Raw genomic sequence first — 25,067 nt, 5'->3', positions numbered from 1 at the left:
TTATAAAGGAGTTTTCCCTTACGTTTTTAGAATTATTTCCGGCAAGTGGGAGCTGCAAAATAAATAAATTAGGTGGTGCAACAGTCCGTAAAGAACCAGGGCCTAGTGACTTACAACTCTCAACCATTCCTGTGTGCGAGTAATTGCAGGGATGGAGGGACCTACAGTTTATATGCCGAATCCGAACGGCTAATTTGAGAAAGCACTTTTTCAAGACAAGAATTACTCTTCGAGAATTTATTAATTCCTCACAAGGCAGGGATCGAACCCAAGTAGTGGGAGCTGCAGCTGGCTCAAATAAATTCTAGCCGACGCCCAATTTTCAACCATTTTTGCAGCAATTGGGGACGAATGACATCAACTACTCGCCCAATTTTTCCTCCAAGGCGTTAATCGTCTCAAGCTTATCTGCGTAGAGAAGCGATTTCACAAAACACCACCAAAAATACATCAGAGGCGTTAGATTGCACGATCTTTCAGGCCACGCCATTAAATAATGCGCTCGACAATACTTACTTCAATAAAGTGATTGTTTCGTTGCGTTTTGTAATAAATTTGGACGATTTGCAAACGTTTTCCAGAAGTTTAGTTTAGTCTATTCATTGGCTGAGATCAATTTCATGTCGAATAGGTGAATGGATTTTTTAATTATTCACTGGGTTTTTATCGAAAAACACAACTTTCAAATTAATTGTCCAGTTTCTTCAAATTGAACCATACGTTGAATCAGCTATTTTGTCAAATACCCAAATATAAATTCTCAGATGACTTTGCATTATTTATTTGACATCCTGATCCTTTACACGCGTAAAACATTTGCAAAAAGGTATCTCGACCCGATTACCCTATCTGTTTGAGATTGGACGCCGCACAGTGGCCCGTTTTGACTTTTTTGGTTGCAAAAATCAAATTGTGACTTTAAAAAAAAACTGTTTACAGGGTGTTTCAGAAATTTGTGTTAAAATAAGAAGTTTTGACGAAGGTGATTAACATAGTGGTATTTTATATGCAATCGTCAAAATCAATTTTTTAATCTAAGTGAATTGAAACAGGAGCAAAAAGAAAAAGGACCAATTCGAGTGAAAAAAAGTTTTTTTTTTTTATTTTAAGGCATTTTTTCTTATTTTCCAGTATTCAAGAATACATAAAGTATTTTGGTGATATATCAAAAGTCAAACAGTGGAAAAAGAAATAAAAACAAAACAAATTAATATATAATAACTAAATTTCTTGAAAACTATCATCTAAGGCCGGGGAAATGTGTAATAAACTCATTATTTCTGGAGAGTATCGTTCTTTCAGATCTTTTTGGCTGCTTACGTGCCTTAAGGAAGAAATAAGTGGATCCGAAGAGGTTGCTACCATGTTAAATAGGTCCTCATTCTTCTTAATTCTTGAAACTTTACACGTATTCTGATATCGATATTTCTTGTAGTCTTTATTTTTGAATTCCTGGGCTTCTTCTGAAGGTTCGACAAGTGGTAGTGATTGATATTCAATGATATTTTGACTATGAACCAATATTTTGTGTAGAGTAGGTGAGTTGTTTTTCAGGATACTTTTGTTTTAAAAGCACTGCCGTTTTCTTAGTGTACTGCCCAAATTTAACTGCATTCACTACTTCTCTGTCTGCAATTCAAAACGTTCAATATTACTTTGAGCCTCATTATAACTTCTCCATTGACCCCAGTTATTTTAGTGGTGGCATCTGACTGTTGGAGAATTGTTCACATTTTCAATACCTTCTACGATATTCTGCATAACTTTTGAAAAACAATTTTATAAAATTATAGCAATTATTTTATTCATACAAAATTATTAAATCAGCATAAATTGATTAACACATTACATTAAATCAAAAACTTTACAATTTTACAACACTTCGAATGCTAGCACCTTCGTGCATAAGTTCAAAGGCCTTATTGATATCGTTCAGTTCCATATTGTGTGTTACAAACTCATCAATCATCAATTTCTTCTCTAAATATTCATCGACTAATTTTGGAACTGATTCAACACTTTTCCATCCACCAAAAGCCGTGCCCTTCCATGTACGACCGACAACAAGTTGGAACGGACGGGTACTAATCTCTTGGCCAGATGCAGCAACTCCAATAATAACCGATACACCCCAACCCTTGTGAGTTGACTCGAGCGCAGCTCGCATTGTATTTATATTACCAATGCATTCGAATGAATAATCAAATCCACCATCCAAAAGATCTATTAAAACATTTTGGATTGGACCTTTACCTTCGTAATCCTTTGGATTGATAAAATCAGTAACTCCGAATTTTTTTCCAATTTCAAATTTATTTGGATTGATGTCGATGCCATAGATTTTAGATGCACCGGCTTTTTTGCAACCCATTGCAACGGCAAGACCGACTGCACCTAGACCCCAAATGGCACAAGTACTACCGGGCTCAACCTGCAAAAAGATATGGGATATATTTTGTTTTGTTCAAAATTAGTTTAAAACTTGTTAAGTGATAATATATGTTACTGTTTAAATAAGTTCCATTGAAAATATAAGGAATAATATTGAATAGCTTTAGTTAATAATTTTAATTATTTGGACACTCTTTTTGCAACTACTTATGACCGAAACTGTATGTCAATTTCGAAAAGAGATTTACATAGAAAACGACAAACTTACTATATTGATAAATTTGATACTAAAAGTAAATAAGTTAATGGCAAGGGAAGTCGTCCACATTCAGAAGTCGGCTACGATTTGATAAATTGAAGGGAACAAATGGAAACATTTGATAGAAATATATTCTTCATCTAAAAGTCTAAACAACGGTTTGCAAAAAATTGAGACTATTGTTGAGTATATTCGTATCGCATTCACTGAATTCTGTAAACAGTATGAATATTTTTAAAGAGTGACATTTAAAATAATTTGTATAACTTAATAGCCTAGCTGCAGAGACTATTGGCTTTTTTGCTTGAAAATGCAAGTTACAAAATTTGCTTTTTTGAGAAACTAAGTAACACTATTTATATTTGTTAAGAAGGGTTTTTTGAGGATTTCATATAAGAAAATATTTTTGAAATTTTTTTAATTATGGGCCAACTGACAATGTACCAAAATATGTTTTAAATCAAGGCGGGTGTTGCAAGTGGAGCAGGTTGTTGGGTCGTTTTTGTTGAGGAGGTGTTGGAGAAAGCAGTAGTGTGTCCAAGTCTAAGTCTAACGAAGTTAGTTATTTTTTGTTTCGAACAGTTAGTAGGGTACATACATCGGCGTAGATTTTAAGGGGTTTATATCCTTGTAGAGATGCTTATATAGGTTCCAGCCGTGGATATTTTTTGCAAAAGATATCTTTCCGATATATTGAGGAGATCGAATTTGGTGAAAATATTGAAGGTGAGTACAGGTGCGTTTTTGGCTGAGTTAGCTGCACTGTAGGCATATTCGTTTCCGAGTATTCCAACATGGCCTCGAATCCACATAAGTTTAATGTTTTTCAGTTTTATGAGTTGATATCTAATTACTGATATGATTTCGGTATTGTTGTTTGCGTTGTAAATTACATTGATTACTGAGACGCTGTCGGGGCATATAATGCATTTTTCAAAAAAATTGGCTGCAGCTTTAGTAGCTTAAAGTATGGCAAATGCTTCTGCTGTAAAAACCGAGGCAAAATCTGGGAGAATACCAATGCTTATGGTTGATCCGTTTTCATCAGTCACCGCATCGGTGAAGATAAATCTCCATCCGTTAAATCTTAAGTCAGACGCGATACATAAATAAAGACGGCGATGTTTGCTGTTTTAATTTTTTTATATTTTGTTAGATCCAATATCAGCGATTCAGGATTGATCGACCATGGCGGGTAGCGTGGGCGATGATCCTTCTCGTTTGGTTGGCAGATTGTTAAGCCTTCATTCTTTAAGAATTTACCGATGGCGGATGGAATACGTTTAGTTAGTTTTTGATGTTTTGTTTGTTTTTTAAGTCCTTTTCCATGATGGAGTTCTTGGAGAGTACTACTTTTGCGAGCATTTTTAAAGTTAGTGTGTATCTTCGTTCTTCGATGCTGGGAGGCCTGCTTCAGTTAGAATATTTTTTGTTGGAGTTGTTGGAAAGGCGTTTATGCTTCTTCTAGCTGCTGTGTGGTAGATGTGTTTTATGAAATTTAAAACATACTTTGGGCAGTGACCATATATAAACAGCCTATAATCAAATTTATTAAGAACTAAAGTTTTGGTTATGTATGAAAGGGTGTTAATATGTAAATTGCTTTTATTTGTTGCTAAATATCTTATTATGTTAGTTCGTGGAGCTAGGGATTTCTTAAGCTCTAAACAATGTTCTTTCCAAGAATATTTACATTTAAATATCAATCCTAAAATACTTTAGTTCCTAACATTATTTATCATAGTGCTGTTTATGTTAAGGTTGGGTTGTTGACAATATTGTTTGCCACATAATTGAAGCAGTTTATATTTTCAATTGAAAGTTTTGCACCTGATTTTTTTGACCATTCAATTATATTGAAAATATTTTAATCAGTCCCATTCAAATGTTTCTTCAACTGAAAGGGTTCTTCTTCAAAATATGAGAATCAACGTAAAGCTAAAAATGGGACACATGCTCATGAAATGAAAGCAGTCTTTAATTGGTTAAATCTTCCATTGTTAGGTACTCGGCTAAGTCCCAAGAGTTCATACTTGCTTTAAAATGTTGAAGTGTTGAAGGCTGTTGTTAAACACATATTATGCTGCGAGTACAGTATTTTTCTTAAAAAGTACAGGGTTTTCTTTTTTCTCAATTATTTGATGAAACTGTCAATCGATTAAGTTGTTCGTATCCATCGAAACTACTGTATCAAAACTGATTGCCATATTTTTCCACCACCAATTGTCATTCCTTATTTCGTAAACAAGTTTTTTAAGACAACCGTTCATCTGGGTGAGGAAAAAGTTTCAAAATATAATCCGTCTAAGTCTTTAGGGTTCTGGTGAGAAGTCCTATTTCGATAGATAGTGCATGGCTTGGGATTATATTGGAATCCGCTTGTTTGACGAAACATTACTCTTCGTCAGATTTAATATACTTTGAACAATAATTTTTTTTTGAAACTAAGTGCTCATTATTCTCTAACGATTTGTAATGCTTTAAAGTTGAAGTACCAAATATATCGGCTCTGCCTCCTGGCCGATCTCGAAATTATCATGTTTTTAGATTTGTTGGTGTTGATTAGGTCTCATTTGTCTGTCGTACACTGCCAGTTAATCATCAGTTAAAGAACTTTAGGTGATTCTGCTTGAAATACTAGATCATCGGTCTACGTACATACTACAGAGATCGAAATGAAGCAAAACCCAAAGAAGTTTTGGAAATTCGTAAATGTAAAACGGAAATCCATTGGGTTTCCTTCAGTAATGGCTTATAATGAACCCCAGTCTATTGTTGATTGGTTTGCTGAATTTTTTCAAAGTATTTACAGCACTTCAGATTTAGTTGTCGGCAATAACTATGTACGATTGTAACTCTATATTGCAAATAACAGATTGTTGTAGTTTTCAGTGAGAATTAGAAGATGTTTCTACCGCCTTACGTGAATTGGTTCCATCTAGATCACCATATATTCATGGTGTTTTTCCAATTGTGTTGAAACACTGTTAGAGTACTCTATGTTTACCCCTTCAGATTATTTTTAACCAATCTCTTTCAAATGTTATTTTTTTAGATGAATGGAAAGTGTCTTATATTAATACAATTTTTAAGTCCGAAGATAAAAAGTTGGTTACAAATTATCGCCCAATTAATAAACTTTCAACTATTCCGAAGCTTTTTAACAAAATAGTAAAAAACAAGCTATATGCAATAATCAAATGCCATTTCTCTAAATTTCAACATGGTTTCATAAGTGGTCGATCCGCAACTACTAATTTGACTTGCTTTTCTTATCAGTGTTTAACGCAGTAGAAAAGCATTCTCAAATGGATGTGGTTTATTTTATACCGATTTTTATGGGCATTTAGTAGAATAAATCACCTCATTTTAATTAAAAAATTAAAAAAGTTATGGCGTTGATGGCAATCTACTAAACTGGTTCAACTCCTATCTCACTGGTAGGAAACAAATTGTTAGGATTGGTCACTTGGAGTCTATCCCGATCTTAGTTTATTAAGGTGTTTCAAAGGTAGCCATTTGGGACCACTATTATTTGACTTGTTTATTAATGATTTTCCATCAGTTTTATCAAGAGCCAACTGATTAATATTTGCAGATGATATAAAAATGTTTAAAGTTAGACATTTTAAAATTTGAAAATTGGTGTGAACAAAAAGATCTTGACCTGTCAAAGTGTTCTGTGTTAACTTACAGTTACTTTAAAAACCACATAATTTTTGATTATTTCAAAGGAATCAAACATGACCAACGCGTAGTATTTGATGAGAAACTTAACTTTTTTCATATGTCTCCTATATTGTTTCAAAAGCTAACTCTATGTAAGGTTTCCTTAAACGGAATTCTTCTGATCTTAAGTACCCATAAACACTGAAAGCTATTTTTTGTTCACTTGTTAGACCAATCATGGAGTATTGTTCTGCCATTTGGAATCCTGATACTAAAAAGTTGATAACAAGAATTGAAAATATTCCAAAATAATTTCTTGAGATTTGCTTTAAGAAATTTTAGTTTAAATGCTTACTTAAATCTTGATTATACATCTAAATGCGTTTTGTTAGGCATGCAAACTCTTGAATCAAGTAGTAGAATGTTTAGTGTTATGTTTATTCGTGATAATTTTTCAAATGACATTGATTGCGAGTTTTTGCTATCTTTGATTAATATTTATGCACCTAGTCGATCCTTAAGAACGAGAAATTTCATATTTGAACATCCTCATTCTACAAATTATGCCCAGCGTGAACCTATTTGCCACTGTTGTAAATTTTTTAATATGTACAATAATGAACTAGATACCTATATATCTTAGAAGAAATCAATTTAAAAATTCATCATAATCATTATTGCATAATAACTTCTCTTAATTGTTCCTATTTATGTAACTTAATATATTTATTGATATTAAACAATAACAACGAAATTGTATATATTATAAGCAAACCTGTGGATTAAGTATCGTAGATGAATAAATAAATAAATATCGTAGTGTTTAATAATTGTGATTTTAGATGTTAAAAAACATTTCTCCTTTTTCATAAATAATAACTTAACAAAAAAAAATTGTGACATAGAAGATAATTTGACTTTATACATTGTAATGATAATATCACACAGAATTAGCAATAGCAATAAATATGTTTAAGAATTTAAGGTTATACAAAAAATTAATTAGAAATGCCTTACCTTAGCAGTATTCAATGCGGCTCCATATCCAGTTGGAATACCACAACCCAATAAGCAAACTTTGTCAAATGGTGCCTTCTCATTAATCTGAAAGCAAAACCAAAAAATATTAAGAAAAGCGAGACAAAAGTTCTTACTTATTGCAATTTAAGAAAGGCAAAGCTTTGCTATGTAATATTTATATTACCTACCTTGCAAACAGATATATCAGCAACTACAGTATATTCTGTAAAAGTTGAAGTTCCCATGAAATGAAACAACGATTGGCCTTTGCATCGGAATCGTGAAGTGCCATCCGGCAGCACTCCTCGTCCCTGAGTTAGACGAATTGTTTGGCATAAATTAGTTTTTGGACTGCGACAAAATTTACAATCATTGCACTGAGGAACGTACAATGGAATGACATGATCGCCAGCCTTGAATTTTGTAACTCCAGGTCCAACACTCTCAACAATACCGGCGCCTTCATGGCCTAAAACAACTGGGAATACTCCCTCGGGATCACAGCCGTCCAAAGTGTAAGCGTCGGTGTGGCACACTCCAGTCGAGAGAATTTTTATACGAACTTCATTAGCTTTTGGTGGATCAACCTCGATTTCTTCGATAGATAGAGGTTTTTTTGCTTCCCAAGCAACAGCAGCACGACACTTAATAACCTATAGATAATGTGAACAAGATTTTCTTATCACATTATGTACATAAATGTAAATTGAATTAAATTTTTGTGAAATCACATCACAATGTACCTTTCCTTCGGTAGCAGACATTTTGTTGGCGATTCTTGTGCGGTTTCGGTAAATGCTAGACAAAAGTTAAATGTTTCAATTACTTCGTGCAATTGGATGAACACATAAAATCCGTTGTTACTTTGGTGAAATTGAAATTAAAGTTTAATATGCACTCACCAATCTCAACGCAACAGGAAGATCAAGGTAGTATTATCTGGAAACTGGAAATAGTTAATAGTAATTGTGCACTTGATTACTTGAATGAGGCAAATTGAAACTTTGTATTTTTTTGACACTGACAGTTTTGCTTTTGATATTGAAAAGCTTTAATGGTCTGAGCACATGGTAAACGATTAAGGCGGCCTGGTCCCGCTCACAAAATAATAAACATCATGTTTTTGGGACCATTAAGAAATTATGCAGTTGGTAGTCAATTTACACTTTTTCAAAGGTTTTTAATGATGCTTATCTTTCCGATAGAAGATTTGGGGCTCTACTATGTACGAGGGGCGTTCAATATATTCTCGGTATCGATATGAAGGAAAATGCGAATTCAATTTAAATTGTTTTTATTTTCCAATATACTATATAATCTCCCCTAACATCAATGCATTTGTTACATCTTGAGATAAGCTTTTTTAAACCATCAAAAAAATAAGTTTCCTGTTTCCCTGCAAAATACCCATTTATTGCCGACTTGAGTTCTTCATCATCCAAAAATCTTTTTCCACGAAGACATTTTTTAAAAACCGGAAACAGGAAGTAATCACTAGGGGCAAGGTCTGGACTATAGGGTGGATGTTGAATTTCTTCAAAACCACAATCTCGCACAGCAGCCTTGGAAAGTCGCGCCGTGTGAACAGGAGCGTTGTCATGAAGAAGCAACACACCCGCTGCGAGTTTACCCCGTCTTTTCTTTTTAATTTTCTCCCGCAAATTATGCAAAGTGGAAGCGTAGGATTTGGCGTTGATGGTTTCACCTTTTTTTTGTACTCAATGAGTAAGATTCCCTTTGAGTCCCAAAAAACTGTGGCCATGAGCTTCCCGGCAGACGGAGTGACTTTGAACTTCTTCGGGAGGTCTGTTCCTTTTTTATGCCACTGCATGACTCTTGTTTGCTTTCAGGGTCATAGTAGTGAACCCATGTTTCGTCCCCAGTAACAATCCGATGCATAACACCGTCCGCGTTCTCACTACACATCTCCAAAAGCTCTCTACAGCATGCGATTCTCACTTTTTTCTGAGGTGCCGTGAGCATTCGTGGCACCCACCTTGCACTGACCTTTGAAAGGTTAAGATGGTCATGAAGGATGGTGTGAATGGTACCAGTCGAAAGCTTGGTGATCTCTGCCATCATTTTCACCTTTATTCGGGCATCCTCGAGAACAAGTTTTTCGACTTCTTTGATGCTTTCTCCCGTACAAGCACTAGCCAGGGCGCCAGAGCGGGGGTCGTCTTCAATGCTCTCTCTGCCTCTCTTGAACTCACTTGACCACTTTTGCACAGTTGATAATGAAGGTGCGGAACCCTGGTAAACTGCCACCATTTCTTCATGAATAGTTTTTTGACTTTTTCCTTGCTTAGTGAGAAATTTAATTACAGCGCGATGCTCAATTTTCACCATCATCGTCTTAGTTGCCATTATAATTCTGTTTAAATAGAGATTTAACGGTAAATAATATTCACATTTATATGAAATTTTACATGAATGCACTAAAATAATAGTATTACTTGATAAATAAGTCAATTTATATATATAACCACAGCTTCACCCCGATACCGAGAATATATTGAACGCCCCTATTCTATGTATCTATTTGACTACTTTCGCACCAACTAGAATCGAATAGTGCCAAATATATTCTTATGAATTTTCTATTAAACGATGAACTACGTAACTCGAAAGTAGAATTCAAAACAAGGCAAAATCGAAAATAATCACTCTACATCAAATGTGTTTACGAGCGAAGTTTTTTTTTGTCAAAGTGTAAGGGAAATGTTGAATATGAGTTCCATCTACCACTACCACCCCAATTACACCGGGAATTCGAGATTTTTGCCAAAAATTGCGTTTGGACGTTTCTCCTCCTCATTCATTTCAAAATTCATCATCAGCGGGCACATCTCTTATTTTTCTGCTTTCAATTCAATTAATTCCAACGGTGTCCATTTTTGTAATAATATTCTTGATCAAAAATTTGATGTTTTTTTGTTTTATATTTGTAAGACTGTCAAACAACTCGATACTTTACGTTCGAAATTACAAAACTTTTTGAAAACAAGTTGGTATAACCGGCATTCGATTCTACTTTGATACGTAGTACGATTTCAAAGTAGAATCGGAAATGAGTTTCAAATAGAATCAAAAGTAGAATAGAGTTACATAGTAGGGCCCTTGTTAAATAAAATTCTTGATGATTTTTCAAATCTTCAATCCTTTATAGTCAATATTCCGTTTAAATACTTTAAAGTATCTTATTATTTTTTCAAAAAAGTTATAAAGTTGTAAGTCTTCCCCTGCCCAACATTTAAAACGGTTATTAACATAAAAACGTAGAACAGTATAAAAACAGTTTTTGTTCTTATTACGAATTCGTAGTAATAAGACTATAAACATCAAGTTTTTTAACATTGTTGTACCTCAAGGTATGGTCTTAATATTTAACTTGGACGGCTTCCTACATATGAAAGTACTCCTAAATTATAATAGTTTTCTAAAAATGCCCTATTAAAGAGCTAAAATACAATAGTTTTGGAAATTATGTGGAAATGTTAGAAATTGTGTTGAAACGTAGCTTTTTTCCAAAAATAATATATTCTGCCATTTCTATTGATACAAAAATAATTTTACTTTTTTTCTAAAAAAATGAAACAGAATCTAATTTGAAGAATTTTGTGGCGTATTTTCTTCTGAAGCAATTTTCGGGAGTCTATTATCACTATCAACTTCAGTCTGCTTACTCATAGATTGAAGCTGATGCCAGAAGACATATTTTTTAAAAAAAATACTGTTTTGCGTGAAACTTTCGCAAATATTTTAATCAAAAAGGAGTCAGCAAATCTTCAAAATCAGAAAAAAAAAGTTTATTTCTTGAATTTGAAGAAATAGGCGCATTTTATTTCTCTGAAAGCATACTAAAGTAAGAAAAAAATGTGGGAAAAAACTAGTGTGGCACTCATACACGTAATAGAATCTCTTCTCACTTTAATAGATATGAAACGTTGATAACGTTTTTCAATTAGCATTTTGGAACATTTATATTCTTGAAATTCATGTTTAGATCTCAATTATAGAGAATCCCAAGCAATTTTACCTTAAAAAGTAGATTTCTTCAATTTATTAAGATCTTATATATTTTTGTATTTAATAGATTACCAATAAGTCTACTTACTTAAGGTGGCGTTACAGTCCTGTGTGAACTAGGGCCTTACCCAACAAACTTCTCCATCTAGCTCCAGTTTCGCGCTCCAAGCTCGGTGAGATCACTTTCCTTTTGTGCGTGCCACATTATCCGCGTTCTTCCTTTACTGCGCTGTCCTGTGGGTGTGGATTCGAAGACTTTCCGGGCCGGAGCATTGGTTTTCATTCGCTCTACGTGACTCAGCCATCTTAGTGGTTGAAATTTTACCCTTCTGGCTAAGTCTACGTCGCTGTACAGCCCATACAGCTCGTCGTTTCATTTTCTCTCGAAGCTACCTAAGGTGCTTTCATCCGCTTTTGTCATTGTCCATTCTTCTGCACCGTATAGCAGGACGGAGATGATAAGGGTCTTATATAGCGACACTTTGGCCCCCGAGAGAGAGGACTTTACCACTCAATTGCTTTCTTAGTCCAAAGAAACAGCGGTTAGCAAGAGTTATTCTGCGTTTGATCTCAGCGTTTACAGGTAGTCAAAGTCCTTGACTACCTCAAAGTTACGTGTGTCGATGGCGACGTTTTGACCAAGACGTCGGTGTTGTATGTCCTTTCTTGACGACAGCATGTACTTTGTTTTACCCTTATTAACCGTTAAAACCATTTTTGCCGCCTCTGCCTCAATACTCACAAAAGCTCCATTGACATCACGCTGAGTTTTTCCGATTATGTCAATGTCATCAGCATATGCTAGTAATTGGACAGACTTTTGAAAGATAGTGCCTCTAGTGTTGACGTGTGAGCTCTGCACTTTTCTTTCAAGCACGATGTTAAAGACCTCTGAATTCGAAGACTTTGCGGGTCGGATCATTAGTTTTCATGCGCTCTACGTGACTCAACCATCTAAGTCGACTTTTATCCTTCTACAGCCCGCACATTCACCTTCTATTCATAAGCATTTAGAAAGGAGTCTTTCTTAATATAAATAAAACAAAACTTTCAGCAGACACAAATAATGTTATTGTATATATTTTAAGTTTGAGTTCTCAAAAAAACACTATAATTACTATTTTTTAATGCTTAGCTTCATATATGCTAATACCGTTACGAGCGTAATCTATGGTCAAAAAACACTTGCTTCTTTTTTTAATTTGTCATTCTCTTAGAGTGAATGTTGCGTATGGGATACTAATTTAAAATGTGCCAAGAAAAAGTGTTTAAGATACATCTAGTCTGTGTATATTATAAGCACAAGAAGTGCATACATCTTAAAATTACTAAATATTTTTGTATAGCCATTGCATTTTTGACACTTGGTTCTAGGTCTGAGCTGATGGCGAAGGAGGAACCGGAAGGATAGTAGGAGGAGCAACTGAGGGGGGCTGCTGTGGCGGCATCGGCTGTGGTGGAGTTGGTTGGAGAGCACCTGGGTTTACTGGCGGAGGTCCTTGTGGCGGCATGGCTGGCTCTACTGGAACAACTGGTGGTATGGGGGGTTGTTGGGAATGTGGTTCTAGAAAAGAAAAACAAAACATGTCATAATGATTCCTATTTTGATTGCCATTTGCCATACCTAACACAGCTGGGTTCTGTAATACGCTTGGGGGCTGTGGTGGAACAGTACCAGATGGTTGGGCTGTAGGTTGCGATGCTGTAGGTGCTGTTACACCTGTTGACGATGGTGGGGTTGGACCTGTTGCACCAGGCATTGGCGTAGCCGCAGCGGCTCCTGGTGGTGGAGCTTGGGCTGCATTACCTTGCCACTGCTGCTCTTGTTGTAGACGATGATGAGCTTGTTGCCTTGCACGGAATTCAGCTGCTTTCAATTGCTCCAAGTGGAATTGCTGGCGCTCTGTTATCAGTTGCTGTCTCTGATACTCTAGACCTTCGCGTTCCTTTTCCATGGTAGTCTCTAGTTCTTCAAAGTGCCTCAATTTAATTTCCAATTTCTTCATTTGAGTCTCTACCAACAGAGCCACAAGAGATTTGATTTTACGTTCTTCAAGTGCAGCTAGATGTTTAGCTTTAACTGCAGCCGAGGCAAGAGCTGCAGCAGCAGCAGTCTGGAGATTCGCTTCGTTGAAAATTTGCTTACGGCTACCATCGCCATTTTCTTTGGAACCATTAGTTGCCTCGGTACTTCCTGATGTTGATTCCATTGACGATTCTTCAGTTTTAATTTCTTTCTCATCTATACCTGTTGAAACGGTGGGGTTTGAAGATTTATTAGGCTCAACTCCAGCAGAAGGTTGGGAGGAAGATTCGGATTTAGGGGATTCAGGATTGCTAGAATCAGCTAGGAATCAAGGGCATACGATAAAACAAAATAAAAACAAACCAAAAAAACGCAAAAAGCATTTAAAAAAAAATAATCAAGCTAGTTTTACCTGTTCCCTCTTTCTTGGTTATGTCTTTCATTTCTTCGTCTTGAGATGCATTTGGCGGCATTATCATTGCAACTGGGGGCTTTGAAGGATCTTCATCTTCTTTGTCAGCTCCGGTTCCAGCTATACCGCTGTTCGACAAACCAGCATAGGGATCGAACTTTCCAGTGGAATTTAGTTTCTCAACATTTTTGTAATGAGTATCCATTATGGACGATGGAACCTCATCCTTAAAGAAATTAAAAATACGAAAATACGTTTACCAAGTTCTTAGTGAATAAAGATATCAACAAAAAAAATATCAACCTTAATTGCAGCAAATTCTTCCATAGCAGCTTTGGCTGCCGCAGCAGCAACCCTTGGATCAACAACTGAAGCCAAAAACGCAACGGTCGACATAATTGGATTTCCAGACTTGCTAAACGGAATTGGTTGATAGCCAAGTGGACCCAAAAATCCGCCATCATCCTCCAAATAAGGATCTTCAATTGGTAATCGAAGGAAATGCAAAATACATTCGTCTTGAGTACGTGTGCCAACATGCTCGCACACTTTGTTCCAGTCGTCCTTATACATTTCCAACCCTTCAAGCAGTAAAAGAGTTTCCTGATCTGTCCATTCTCGAGCCATATTAGCGGCAGTGCGATTTTTCATTGCAGCCGGTTTCTTTGTGTACTGATCTAATTTGAGGCCAAATTGTCCACCACCATTTTCGATGGTCTCCACTTTGACGGCAGCTCCGGCTGTAAGAAGTGTTGGTTTTTCACCATCGCCTTCCTTTGAACCTTCTTTTTTCTTATCAAAGTCAAGCAAGGCTTTAGCAGCCGATGGTTGTGGTGTCTTTTGAGGATTCAGTGATTGCAACCCAGATGGGGTGTCACTCAAAATGTGGAAATGCGAAGTTGGTGGAGGGCCCATTGGTGTGGGGCGCAGTTCAGCATCGATTTGATAATTAATCAAGCCCCATTGTTCCAGGAATGCATGCACACGCATAATAGCACAAACGTCACCAGCTAGATTACGTCTACATGCAGTGCTCGTCAAGTATTCTGTAGGGTTTAATCTGAAATTGAAAGAAATTAATAGATCTTTACTTTACCTTTTTTCAGAGTTGCTTTTTATAATTTTAGCCCTATTAGGAACATAGATTGTTCCCTATGTATGCACAGACTACATGCTACCCTGTCTTCACCTTAACAAAACCTTTGACTCCATTTTTCCTAAAAGAAACAAATGTATAGATAATGGTCCACACATTAATAAGTCGTCAATATTAATATATATTGATGGCTCAAAAACGGATGCTAGAGTAGGGGCAGGTTTCATCCTTGAGACAATAAATCTTGTCAACTCCTTCAAAATTGACGATCACAACAGTCTCTCTCAAGCCGAGGTTTGTGAAAGAGGCAGTGTGACATACGCTGCAAAATGAGTCTCTATGATGGTGTAAACTAGATACCATTCGATTATGCACCTAGACAAAAAGTCTCTACGATTTCTTGTGAGCATAGAACAGCTGGGAGTGATTGGGAAATTTTCAAAACTAAACATGATGCTTGTTCGATAACTTGAAAATGTTATTAAACTTGGTTTTGAAATTTGGAAGTTGTGAAAATTTGCAACAAATTGCAATCGTTTGACTATAATAGTTTTACAGAATGATCCCAAGGCCACAACCTACTGGGTTACCATAAAAAGAAATGCACCTTGCTACCGATGACATTTGCAGAGCATGCAAATATGCCCCAGCACTATTCCACGCTAGACACAAATTCTTAGATGAACAATTCTTCATTAATCTTGAAGAACTTGAAGATATTCCAAGAATAGCCTATTAGGCTTCACCAAAGCCTCTTAGTGGCTAGAACAAGATAACCCATAATATCATAGGTTTAATCATCTTTTTAGGCAAGTTCAATACTTTAGGGTAATTGTGAGTGAGTTTAAATATCTAGGTGTATTGCTGACCTATAACCTAAACTGGTGCAATCATGAGGCCAAACTGGCCCTAAACCTGATGTAGCCCAATTTTTTTAGCAACCAACTTATCGACCTCTCATCAAAGTACAGAGTCTTTAATGCAACAATAAATACTTGCTTATGTTACGGTGTACAAGCATTTGGATACGCTCAAATAGAGGAATTTGAGACTTTACAAAGATACTTTTTTAAAAGACTTTAAACTACCTAACGCTACACATACGTACGCCATACATGTCGAATAGAGGAATGACAAAATATTTTCGCGGTTTTATTAGCTAAAATTGATGAAAAACTTTATTTAGAACACCTACAAAGTGCGTCCTCATCGGCAAGCAGAAACATATACAAGCGCTTAAATCATCAATTGTCAACTTCAAACTATTTTTGTAAAGAAATGACTCCGGAGTCGAAATCCTTAATCTCAACTTTGTCCCCCATAGATCGGACCTCCCACAAATTTGCACTCTGTGCAATAGAAGAGATGTGGAGGATATAAATAATTTCATAGCAGTTTGTCCAACATTACAAGAAATACGACGGCTATATTTCCAAGTGAGTTTTTTGTCTATGGACCAACTTATTGACATTCTTAGCGGGCTAAGTGGTTGGACGAATATGTTTGAATTTTGCAAACTTGCTTAAGCTTATAGAAGTAGCTTTTGAGCGGACATGTATCTAATTATGGCGATTGAGAATTTAAATATTTTTTGTGTTTGAAATCACGGCAAAATTGAACTTGGGTTCATCTACTAAAATTATTTTTAAAAACGGAAAGGTTTATTTTAAAGATTTTGTGTTTCAAATCACGGAAAAATTTATGTTTTAAGTCTCCAATCACTAAGAATGTAAAAACGAAACAAGAATAGTGCTATTTAAACTCATATTTTTTGTGTTTGAAATCATGTCAAAATTGTGTACATATCTTTAAAGATTATAAAATTATTCAAAATTGCTTTATTTATCTTCTTTTTTATAAATATTCATTCAAGTTAATAAATTATTCATCTGTTATATTTGAAAATTGTTAAGAAAAATCACTAAAAAATACAGGTTTTATTTTCTTATACTAAAAACAAAACAAAAAAAAAACGTTCATAATGTTTAACTGAAATGTCTATCAGCGGCAACAACGCCATGTCCTTATATCCTTAGCTTTAAATTAATGTAATTTTATTATCGAAATAAAGAATTAAATCTAATCTACTTCAGGGTAACATAATGGATCTTCATTGATATATGTAGGTTAGGTTAAAGTGACTGAATGCAATGAAGTAGGACACACTTAGGCCAATTAACAACCCATCTTGATACCACATGAATCTTGAGGCTTTCTTCTAAGCTCAATGAAACCAAAAAAACGTGAAAGACTGATTATTCACCCCTATTATCGATGTCGTAAATGACAGCAAAATATACGACACGACACAATCTGCATTCCATTTCCTCTGCAAATGTCCAGCTTTGGCAAACACTAGAATGAAATACTTTGGAAAAGCATTCTTTTACGAACTTGATGTTGCAAATCTACTTAAATATAAACAGATCGTTAAGCCCGAGTGGAAATGCAATTGGTGTATCGCAGCTCCCAACCACTTCAACACCTTCATGATCCAGACATACATAAGTTAAAGCAAATTCAGGCTACAAATGCAGATGCCGACGCTTCACTGTCCTATTTGTACAATTAATTGTGCCTTTGCAATATTTCGCTCTCAACCTTCTTAATCATTATCACTATCGCTGCTTGTGTTGTAATACATTTCAACACTTATCATTTTAATAATTTATTTGATAATAATTTAATAAAAACACATTTGTTGAATATCGATTAATGAAATAATTTAGAATTTGATTGCAGTTTGACAGATCTCTGATACATTTCCATCGTTTAAAAATCTGCTACAAAATAGTCGCGTCGAAAAAGTTATAGAATGCCACTTAAAAACCGACACGACAAAGAAAACGAGAGTCGTCGAAAAAACGAGACGACATCGGTAATAGGCATGATTGTAATATGATTTAGATTGTTTTAGAAACATTCTCATAGGTAAGTCTTGCGTTTTTGAGTAAGAGGAGGGCATATATAGAAGAGGTGAAGAACCCTTCCTCATCCATATATGAAACCAATTATCTAGCCTATATGCGATCTGCATAGAGATAGCAAGCACCTGAGCAAGCACTTTTCATGACAAGAATTACTCTTGGAGGATTTGTCAATTCCACGCAGCGGCAGTACCCATGAAAAAAGTTAGGTGGCACAGGCAGGGATTGAACCCAAGACCCCTAGCATGAGAGTCAAACGCACGCTACGGGTACTTCTTACTACCTCGAATGTAGTACAGTTAAAATAATAATGTATTTATTTCTAGTTAATTTTTCGGAATTCTGAACATAACCCTACTACTTTTATATGTTCTCTTTGTTAATTTGTTTTAATTAAAAAGTTTAAAACTATAAGTGATGTAAAATAAGAAAATTAAAAGGAACGTAGCGAAACGAGATTTGTTATAAGTGAGAAGAACACGATCCTGACACACAGGCACCCGAAACTAATACCAGTTCGTTATATCTACAACCAACCCGACGGTCGGCCACCGTGGAGGATTTCGGCCAACACCCCCCTTTTATAAATTTGCGGAAAGCATCTCACTAAACAAAAAACATACAAACAAAAACTACTATACTAATAAATGCAATACAGGTACGAAACCCTTATACGTAGCAACTCTAAACACACTAACTCTCCAATCAAAAGACAAATTTGTTGAACTAGAAAACGCGCTTAATAAGATACACTGGGATATAATCGGTTTAGCAGAAGTAAGGCGACAAGGCGAAAGCATACAAGAACTCAACAACGAAAATATATTTGCTTACTTCGGAACTAAACAAGGTCTTTATGGCGTCGGTTTCCTTATAAACAAAGAGTTAAAAAAGAATATTCAAGGAATTAAAGGATTTAACGATAGGATAATAGGAATGAAAGTCAAAGTAGAGAATTGTAACATATCCATCATACGAGTCTATGCACCAACTTAGAAAGCAACTGATGACGAGATGAATCGCTTTTACAAGACACTGGAAATAGCGACAGCACACTTTAAAACAGAGATTTCACTGATAATCGGTGATTTCAATGCTAAATTAGGTTTCAGTAAAAATGGCGAAGAAACAATTATTTGAGAATATGGCTACGGTAATCGAAATGAAAGAGGTAGTCGTCTTATCCAATATATTTGGCAACAAAAACTTATAGTTGGAAACTCGCTATTTAAAAAAGAAACCGCAAAATCAATGGACCTAGAATTCACCAGGCCAAAAGTACAAAAACCAAGATTTTATTCTTTGCAATAAAAGATCAATCATTAAAGATGTGTCCGTACTTAATAACTTTCAATTCGAATCAGATCATCGGATTATACGCGCGGAGTTGTTGATCAACCATAAAACTAGACAACTTCATAAAACTACAAGAAAAGTATTAACACAATCGATAAGTACAGATATAATCAAAAGTTATAATGCTGATCTTTAACAACGATATAACATTATATCAAGGTTAAATGAACCTACTCAAATAGAATATAACAAAATGGAAAAAACTATAAAAGAATCTGCAGACAGTTATATTCTTACTGCTGTATCTCAAAAACCGTAAAAACTATCCAGTGAAACTCTAAATATGATAGCACTTCGTGATAGTATTCGAAAAAAGACCAATCTGAATTCCCCAAGAAAAACAGGATCTGAAAAATGTACGGAAGAACATCAAGAAACGTTGTCAAGAAGACATCCAAAAATTCAATGACAACCTCTTAAAGACAGTAATCGAAGAAACGAGATCAATAAAAAAGGCAAAGAATGCATTCCAAGATTATAAAGAGTGAATAACAGCAATGGCGGATAATGATAAAAGAATTCACGAAAGGAAGAATATTAACCAAATAGCTACAAACTTCTACATTGATCTATACAAAACACACATAGTAGACTCTGATGATATTTTTCTAGAGCGACAAAACCAGGAAGAAGATTTTCCACCATTTCTTAAAAGTGAAATAGAGCGAGCAATAAATAGTTTAAAGAATGAAAAAAGCAAAGGAAACGATGGGATATTAGCTGAATACCTACGGCAACTTTTCACTTCCCAACTGGTTGACTACTATTTTCAATCAGGTTTTGGTCACCGAGGAAGTCCCAGACCAATGGACGAAATCGGAAATAATTCTCATACATAAAAAAGGGAACAGGGACGATATCAACTATTATCGCCCAATAAGCATAATATCATCGATATACAAGGTTTTTGCGAAGTGTTTATTTGAGAGAATGAAAACCACTCTTAATTTAAATCAACCTTTTGAACAAGCCGGTTTTAGATCAAGTTTTTCGACAATAGATCATCTAAAAACCGTTAATCAAATAATAGAAAAATGCAAAGAGTATAACATCACAATATACTTTGCCTTCATCGATTTTGCAAAAGCGTTTGACACAGTAGAGCAGAGATTTATTTGGAAGGCGCTTCTCAATCAAGGTGTAGACGAAAAAATAGTTCGAATCCTAAAGAAAATGTATGACAGGAGAACATCCCACATAAAAACGGAATGCATCGGACCAGATTTTAAAATATCGCGAGGTGTAAGGCAAGGAGATCAAATTTCACCAGCACTCTTTTCCGCAGCATTAGAAGGAGTATTTAGAAAGCTAGACTGGGAAGACAAAGGATTGAAGATAAATGGCAAATGTCTCTCAAACCTCCGATTTGCCGATGACATTATAATTTTCGCAAACAGCAGTGAAGAACTTCAAACGATGCTGAACGAACTGTGCTCAGAATGCAGAAATATTGGGTTGTCAACAAATCAACAGAAAACTAAAATATGACAAATGTTGCTTCTGATCCAGTTATTGTTAATATCAATATATTAGAATACGTTGAAGACTATTCATACCTTGGTCAGATTATCTCATTCAAAGACAAAGAAAAAAAGGATATAGAGCAGCGAATGACGAACGCTTGGAGTCAGTTCTGGAACGTTAAGCATCTTCTTACATTGAATATTTCGAATAAAACAAGGAAATATGTGGTTGACTCAACAGTTCTTCCAGTCCTCACCTATGGGTGCCAAACTTGGTAAGTCACGAAAAAACACTGAAATGAAACTCCAATCATGTCAGAGAGCAATGGAGAGAGCTATTTTGAACGTTCATAATGCCCAGCAAATTAACCATCAGAATATAAGAAGTCAAACTAATTTTAAAGACGTTAGACACTGGCTTAAGAAACTCAAATGGGAATGGGCAGGACATGTAATACGTACACCTGATAATCGATAAACAAAATTAGTAACCGAATGGATACCCTTAGAAAGCAAAAGAAGCGTAGGTGGACAACATAAACGCTGGAAGGATGACATCCGAAAAATATGCCCACATTATTGGAGAGAAGCACTAGATAGAAGAAGATGGAGAAGTCTGGGGGAGGCTTATGCTCAGATAACCTAAAATTATACCTCTCTTTTCAAATAATGTATATATTTAAATTAGTTTTAAACCTTGATTGAATTATTTGTTTCTTGTAATTTAATTAATTTTACGTACACATACTTGTTTAACTGTAATGTAAATATATTCAATCAAATGCTTATTATAAAATTATTGTAAATTTTAAAGTATCAATGTGTGAATAAACCTAACAAATAAAAGCACTACCTAACTAAAATATTGATTGATCTACGCGACTAGATAACGAATACAAAAATAGCAATTTTACTTACCTATAAGTATCAATCATAAAATTTCTATAAGCCATGTAAATTTCTGGAGTTTTTGACTTGTTCTTGCTATTAAAGAACTCTGGCATTGCCCGTTTTTCAATGACGTGGATCGAATTGTAGTCAAACCAAGCCGAATACGAGGGCACAATTATATGATGAGTCTGTTCGGTAACATTGTCTTCCATGTCCTCCTTAGTTGTGAACTCTTGGGTGTTACTATTCTCACTTGTTTTTCCAGGTTGAGAGTTTTCCCCTTCGGCTGGAGCCATAATCTGACCAACTCCACCAGAACCACTGCCAGCATTACGTTCCATATCATCGTCCAAGTCCGTCATGGTTCCTCCCTTAATTGGCATCATATCGTTGTCTCTTGACTTGGAAGCCGGAGCCGGACTGGCAGTACTCTGCATAGTCGATGGTTTTATAACTTCTTGAATATTCGGTTCGGCAATTGGATCATCCATGTCTCGGGTAAGATCTTCATCGTCATCACCATCGCCACTGCGGGACTTCTTATGCAAAACAGCAGGTGATCGTTTTCTCTTGCCTGCTTTTTGAGCCGGCGATGGTGAGCGCCGACGCTTCTGCTTGTTGCTAGATCTCTTCTTCTCATCTCCCGAATAGGCCATTAGATCTTCAACGGACAATCGATGCTTATGCATTTTCTTCTTGCCACTTTCGTCTACTTCGTAGTCCTCCTCAGCCATCCATTCATTATATTGCTCCAGATCGAGAATCCAAGAAGCTGAAACTCGCCATCTCCCCGAAGGAGATTCCGGATTATCTGGAATATTGTCTGGCAAATCGTATGTATTCAGAGTCCACGAGTCATACGATTCTGGAAAGCAATACCAATGCAACATGATATGACTTCCACGTTTAAATATTGGGCGAGCATACTCGTCGGGGTGAGGATCAACCACGGGATAGATAACATGAGTCACTTCGTCCTCTTCGTCAGAGACAATCTCGACACGTCTGGTAGATAAAATATCACGCAGACGAGCAGCCAAAGCCTTGTCCACCTCTGGACGGATGTAAATGTAAGGAGTACGATAGAGGTCGGCCTCAATCAAAGCCTGCTCGATATCCATCATCAATTGAATATTGGGATCCTTGCGCTGCGGATTCTTCCCAATTGTAAAATCAAACTTTCGCCCTCGCTGCTCGGCACGGAATCGGAACATCGTCGCAAAGATGACACATAACCCACCACTTGGCTTGAAATCTAGGAAGCATCGCATCTACAAACACAAATTGTTTTAACACAAAAGAAAAGTTGAGAAGCGCAGATACATACTGGTATTCGAGTTGTGGCTGGTTCTGCGGTGTTCTTGCCCAACTTCGCCTCCATATATTGAAGAAATTGAATGAGTAAATTGCATAGTGATTGACTCGTAATAGGATCGGGACTGTTGGCTAAATACTGAAATATTTAACAATTAAAAATTGTTTGACTTTATTTAAATAAGAAAATAGGAAAAATTATGCGCCAAAGACCGCCATTTTTGTTTTGCTACTTCTGAAAGGGTACACCACTGCTTTACAAGGGATACAAGACTCACTTTTTTACAATTCTTTTGTAGCCAAACTCTTATGGTATCGAATCCTTGCATCGATTCGGGTGATTGGAAAAACTCCACATTAGGATTTCCGTCCTTTTTGGGACCTAGAGTAACCATTTTAGGGGGATTTCTGTTTTGATTCTGATTAAGAAAATATTTTTTTCCAAGAAAATAACGACAAAACGGACGCACACGCACACAGCACAAAGTACAAAACTGACAGATGCGACTTTTTGTATGCCGAATTGTTTTGTTGTTGTTTCTTTTTTCTTGACATTAACGTGGTGAGACATTCTTAAACGGCGGTAGTGTTCAAAATGAAGGATTGAGATGTGTTCAAAAAATGTGGGTTTAGATTGCAAACGATGTTTCATTCCACACACTGAAGTTCAATTGCAAGCAACTTTTAGATTTTAAACGAAAAGGACATAAACTAAAAGGACAGTAGTAGTTATCACTAGAACATGAGGCAACTGAATGCTTTAACTGATGATCGTTGGTGACTTTCCACTAAGGATACATGCTTATAATTTTAGACTGTTTTGTACATGTGAGCTAAAGGTCTTAACGGATTAGCTTTAAAATATTACGGTGAGGAAAAACCGTTTAATTATAAAAAAAATGTTTTATTCGTAGGGCTGCATGTGTTTGATATGGAAAGTAAAAACTTTAAAAATTAGCTAAAAATACATGTACAAAGTTTCTCACTTTAAAATTGTTATTTACATTACTTTAGGTAATAAATCTATCAAATAAAAGTACAACTCGGGCACCATTAAAGTAAAATTAAGTCAATGCGTGGTAACAGCGTTCATTAAATTAGGTAAATAAAATAACCACAATCTTCAGGAATAGTAAAACGAAATCAAATTTGTCTAGCAGATGTTTGATAAAAATGATTTTTCATGATTAAAATTGCTACGAGGTACCAAAAACTTACAAAGAAAAGTTGGCACGAGGTATGGATTTAACATTTTACTTTTGTTCATAGATAGAAGTCCAATATCCATTAAATATAAATTTGTCAGTATAAAGTCTTATTATTTTTTAAATTTCAACTTAAAGTTCAGCAATTTTATTCATAAATTTGATTATGGTGACAAAAACAACGAATGTGACAGGTGAAAAATAACAATTTTTAGTTTACTTTTTTATAGAAATATATTTTTCCATTTTCTGCATCAAAATTCATTTTGCTGAACAGCGGATTCGAATATGTCAAAAATTAAACGAATTGCTTCACTGATTTATGCTTCAATTTAATACAGTTTCAATGACAGATTGTTTTCAATGATGAGACAAACTTCAGACTCCATTTTAATTTTTCAAAGTGTTCCATTGATAATTCGGGGCGAAATTACCACAGCACGAGTATCCTTTTGATTTTTGTATAGTTAGGTAGGAGTTTCAAAAGAACAAGTTTAAAATATTAAAGCGAGGGAAGAAGTCATACAAACAAATGTTTTCTTTTTTGGAACTAACCATTTTTTAATGTTTAGTTCGGCATATTAACAGCGTAGTATGTAAGGGATATATTGCCCCCCTGCTTGGCACACTATAAGATTTATATATAAGCACTTTTCGCATTTGCATACTAGAATACGGAAGCGTCACACTGAAAGAACATCTAGTAACATTATTTAATAATGATTGTGAGGGGAAGCTTTTGATAGATAAATTCAGGACTGTAATATTCCCCATACACAAAAAAGTATCCTTGTTGGATGCAGCGAACTATCGAGGAATCTCTTTTCTAAATGCAACATATAAGATCTTCACAACAACGTTACAGAAACGACTTACAAGATGGATTACAACGCAAAATGTCTTTGTCCTCAGGACCCTTGCTGAAAACTTTTGCATGCAGGGTAAAAAATTGTATGTATTTTTCATTGATTTCAAAGCAGCTTTTGATACGATCAACAGAGGTGCTTTA

At 35.5% G+C, this 25,067-nt stretch overlaps 3 protein-coding genes across 4 annotated transcripts; all 3 read right to left on the bottom strand.

The window, feature by feature from the left end:
- Positions 1-1,777: 1,777 nt before the first annotated feature.
- Positions 1,778-8,346, bottom strand: LOC129940446 (alcohol dehydrogenase class-3). Its single transcript, XM_056048792.1, has 5 exons — positions 8,242-8,346; positions 8,083-8,137; positions 7,528-7,992; positions 7,337-7,423; positions 1,778-2,431 (listed from the first exon to the last, which is right to left on the bottom strand). Exons 2-5 carry the CDS (start codon positions 8,101-8,103, stop codon positions 1,865-1,867), a joined length of 1,140 nt encoding a protein of 379 aa, XP_055904767.1. The 5' UTR covers positions 8,104-8,137; positions 8,242-8,346; the 3' UTR covers positions 1,778-1,864.
- Positions 8,347-8,858: 512 nt separating this feature from the next.
- LOC129942012 (protein GVQW3-like) lies at positions 8,859-9,830 on the bottom strand. Its single transcript, XM_056050804.1, has 2 exons — positions 9,796-9,830; positions 8,859-9,713 (listed from the first exon to the last, which is right to left on the bottom strand). Exon 2 carries the CDS (start codon positions 9,704-9,706, stop codon positions 9,041-9,043), a length of 666 nt encoding a protein of 221 aa, XP_055906779.1. The 5' UTR covers positions 9,707-9,713; positions 9,796-9,830; the 3' UTR covers positions 8,859-9,040.
- A 2,586-nt stretch (positions 9,831-12,416) lies between these two features.
- On the bottom strand, positions 12,417-23,360 carry LOC129938447 (SWI/SNF complex subunit SMARCC2). Of its 2 annotated transcripts, none has more exons than XM_056046010.1 (7): positions 23,132-23,360; positions 22,867-22,992; positions 21,567-22,810; positions 14,110-14,866; positions 13,807-14,032; positions 12,993-13,715; positions 12,417-12,932 (listed from the first exon to the last, which is right to left on the bottom strand). In XM_056046010.1, exons 1-7 carry the CDS (start codon positions 23,246-23,248, stop codon positions 12,739-12,741), a joined length of 3,387 nt encoding a protein of 1,128 aa, XP_055901985.1. In that variant the 5' UTR covers positions 23,249-23,360; the 3' UTR covers positions 12,417-12,738. The 2 variants fall into 2 exon arrangements, with proteins under 2 accessions (XP_055901985.1, XP_055901986.1); XM_056046011.1 differs by having other exon boundaries at positions 12,993-13,616.
- Positions 23,361-25,067: the final 1,707 nt, after the last annotated feature.

This window comes from Eupeodes corollae, chromosome 1 (assembly GCF_945859685.1).
Source record: "Eupeodes corollae chromosome 1, idEupCoro1.1, whole genome shotgun sequence".
Classification (NCBI taxonomy): domain Eukaryota; kingdom Metazoa; phylum Arthropoda; class Insecta; order Diptera; family Syrphidae; genus Eupeodes; species Eupeodes corollae.
This window is presented reverse-complemented; position numbering and strand designations above follow the sequence as displayed.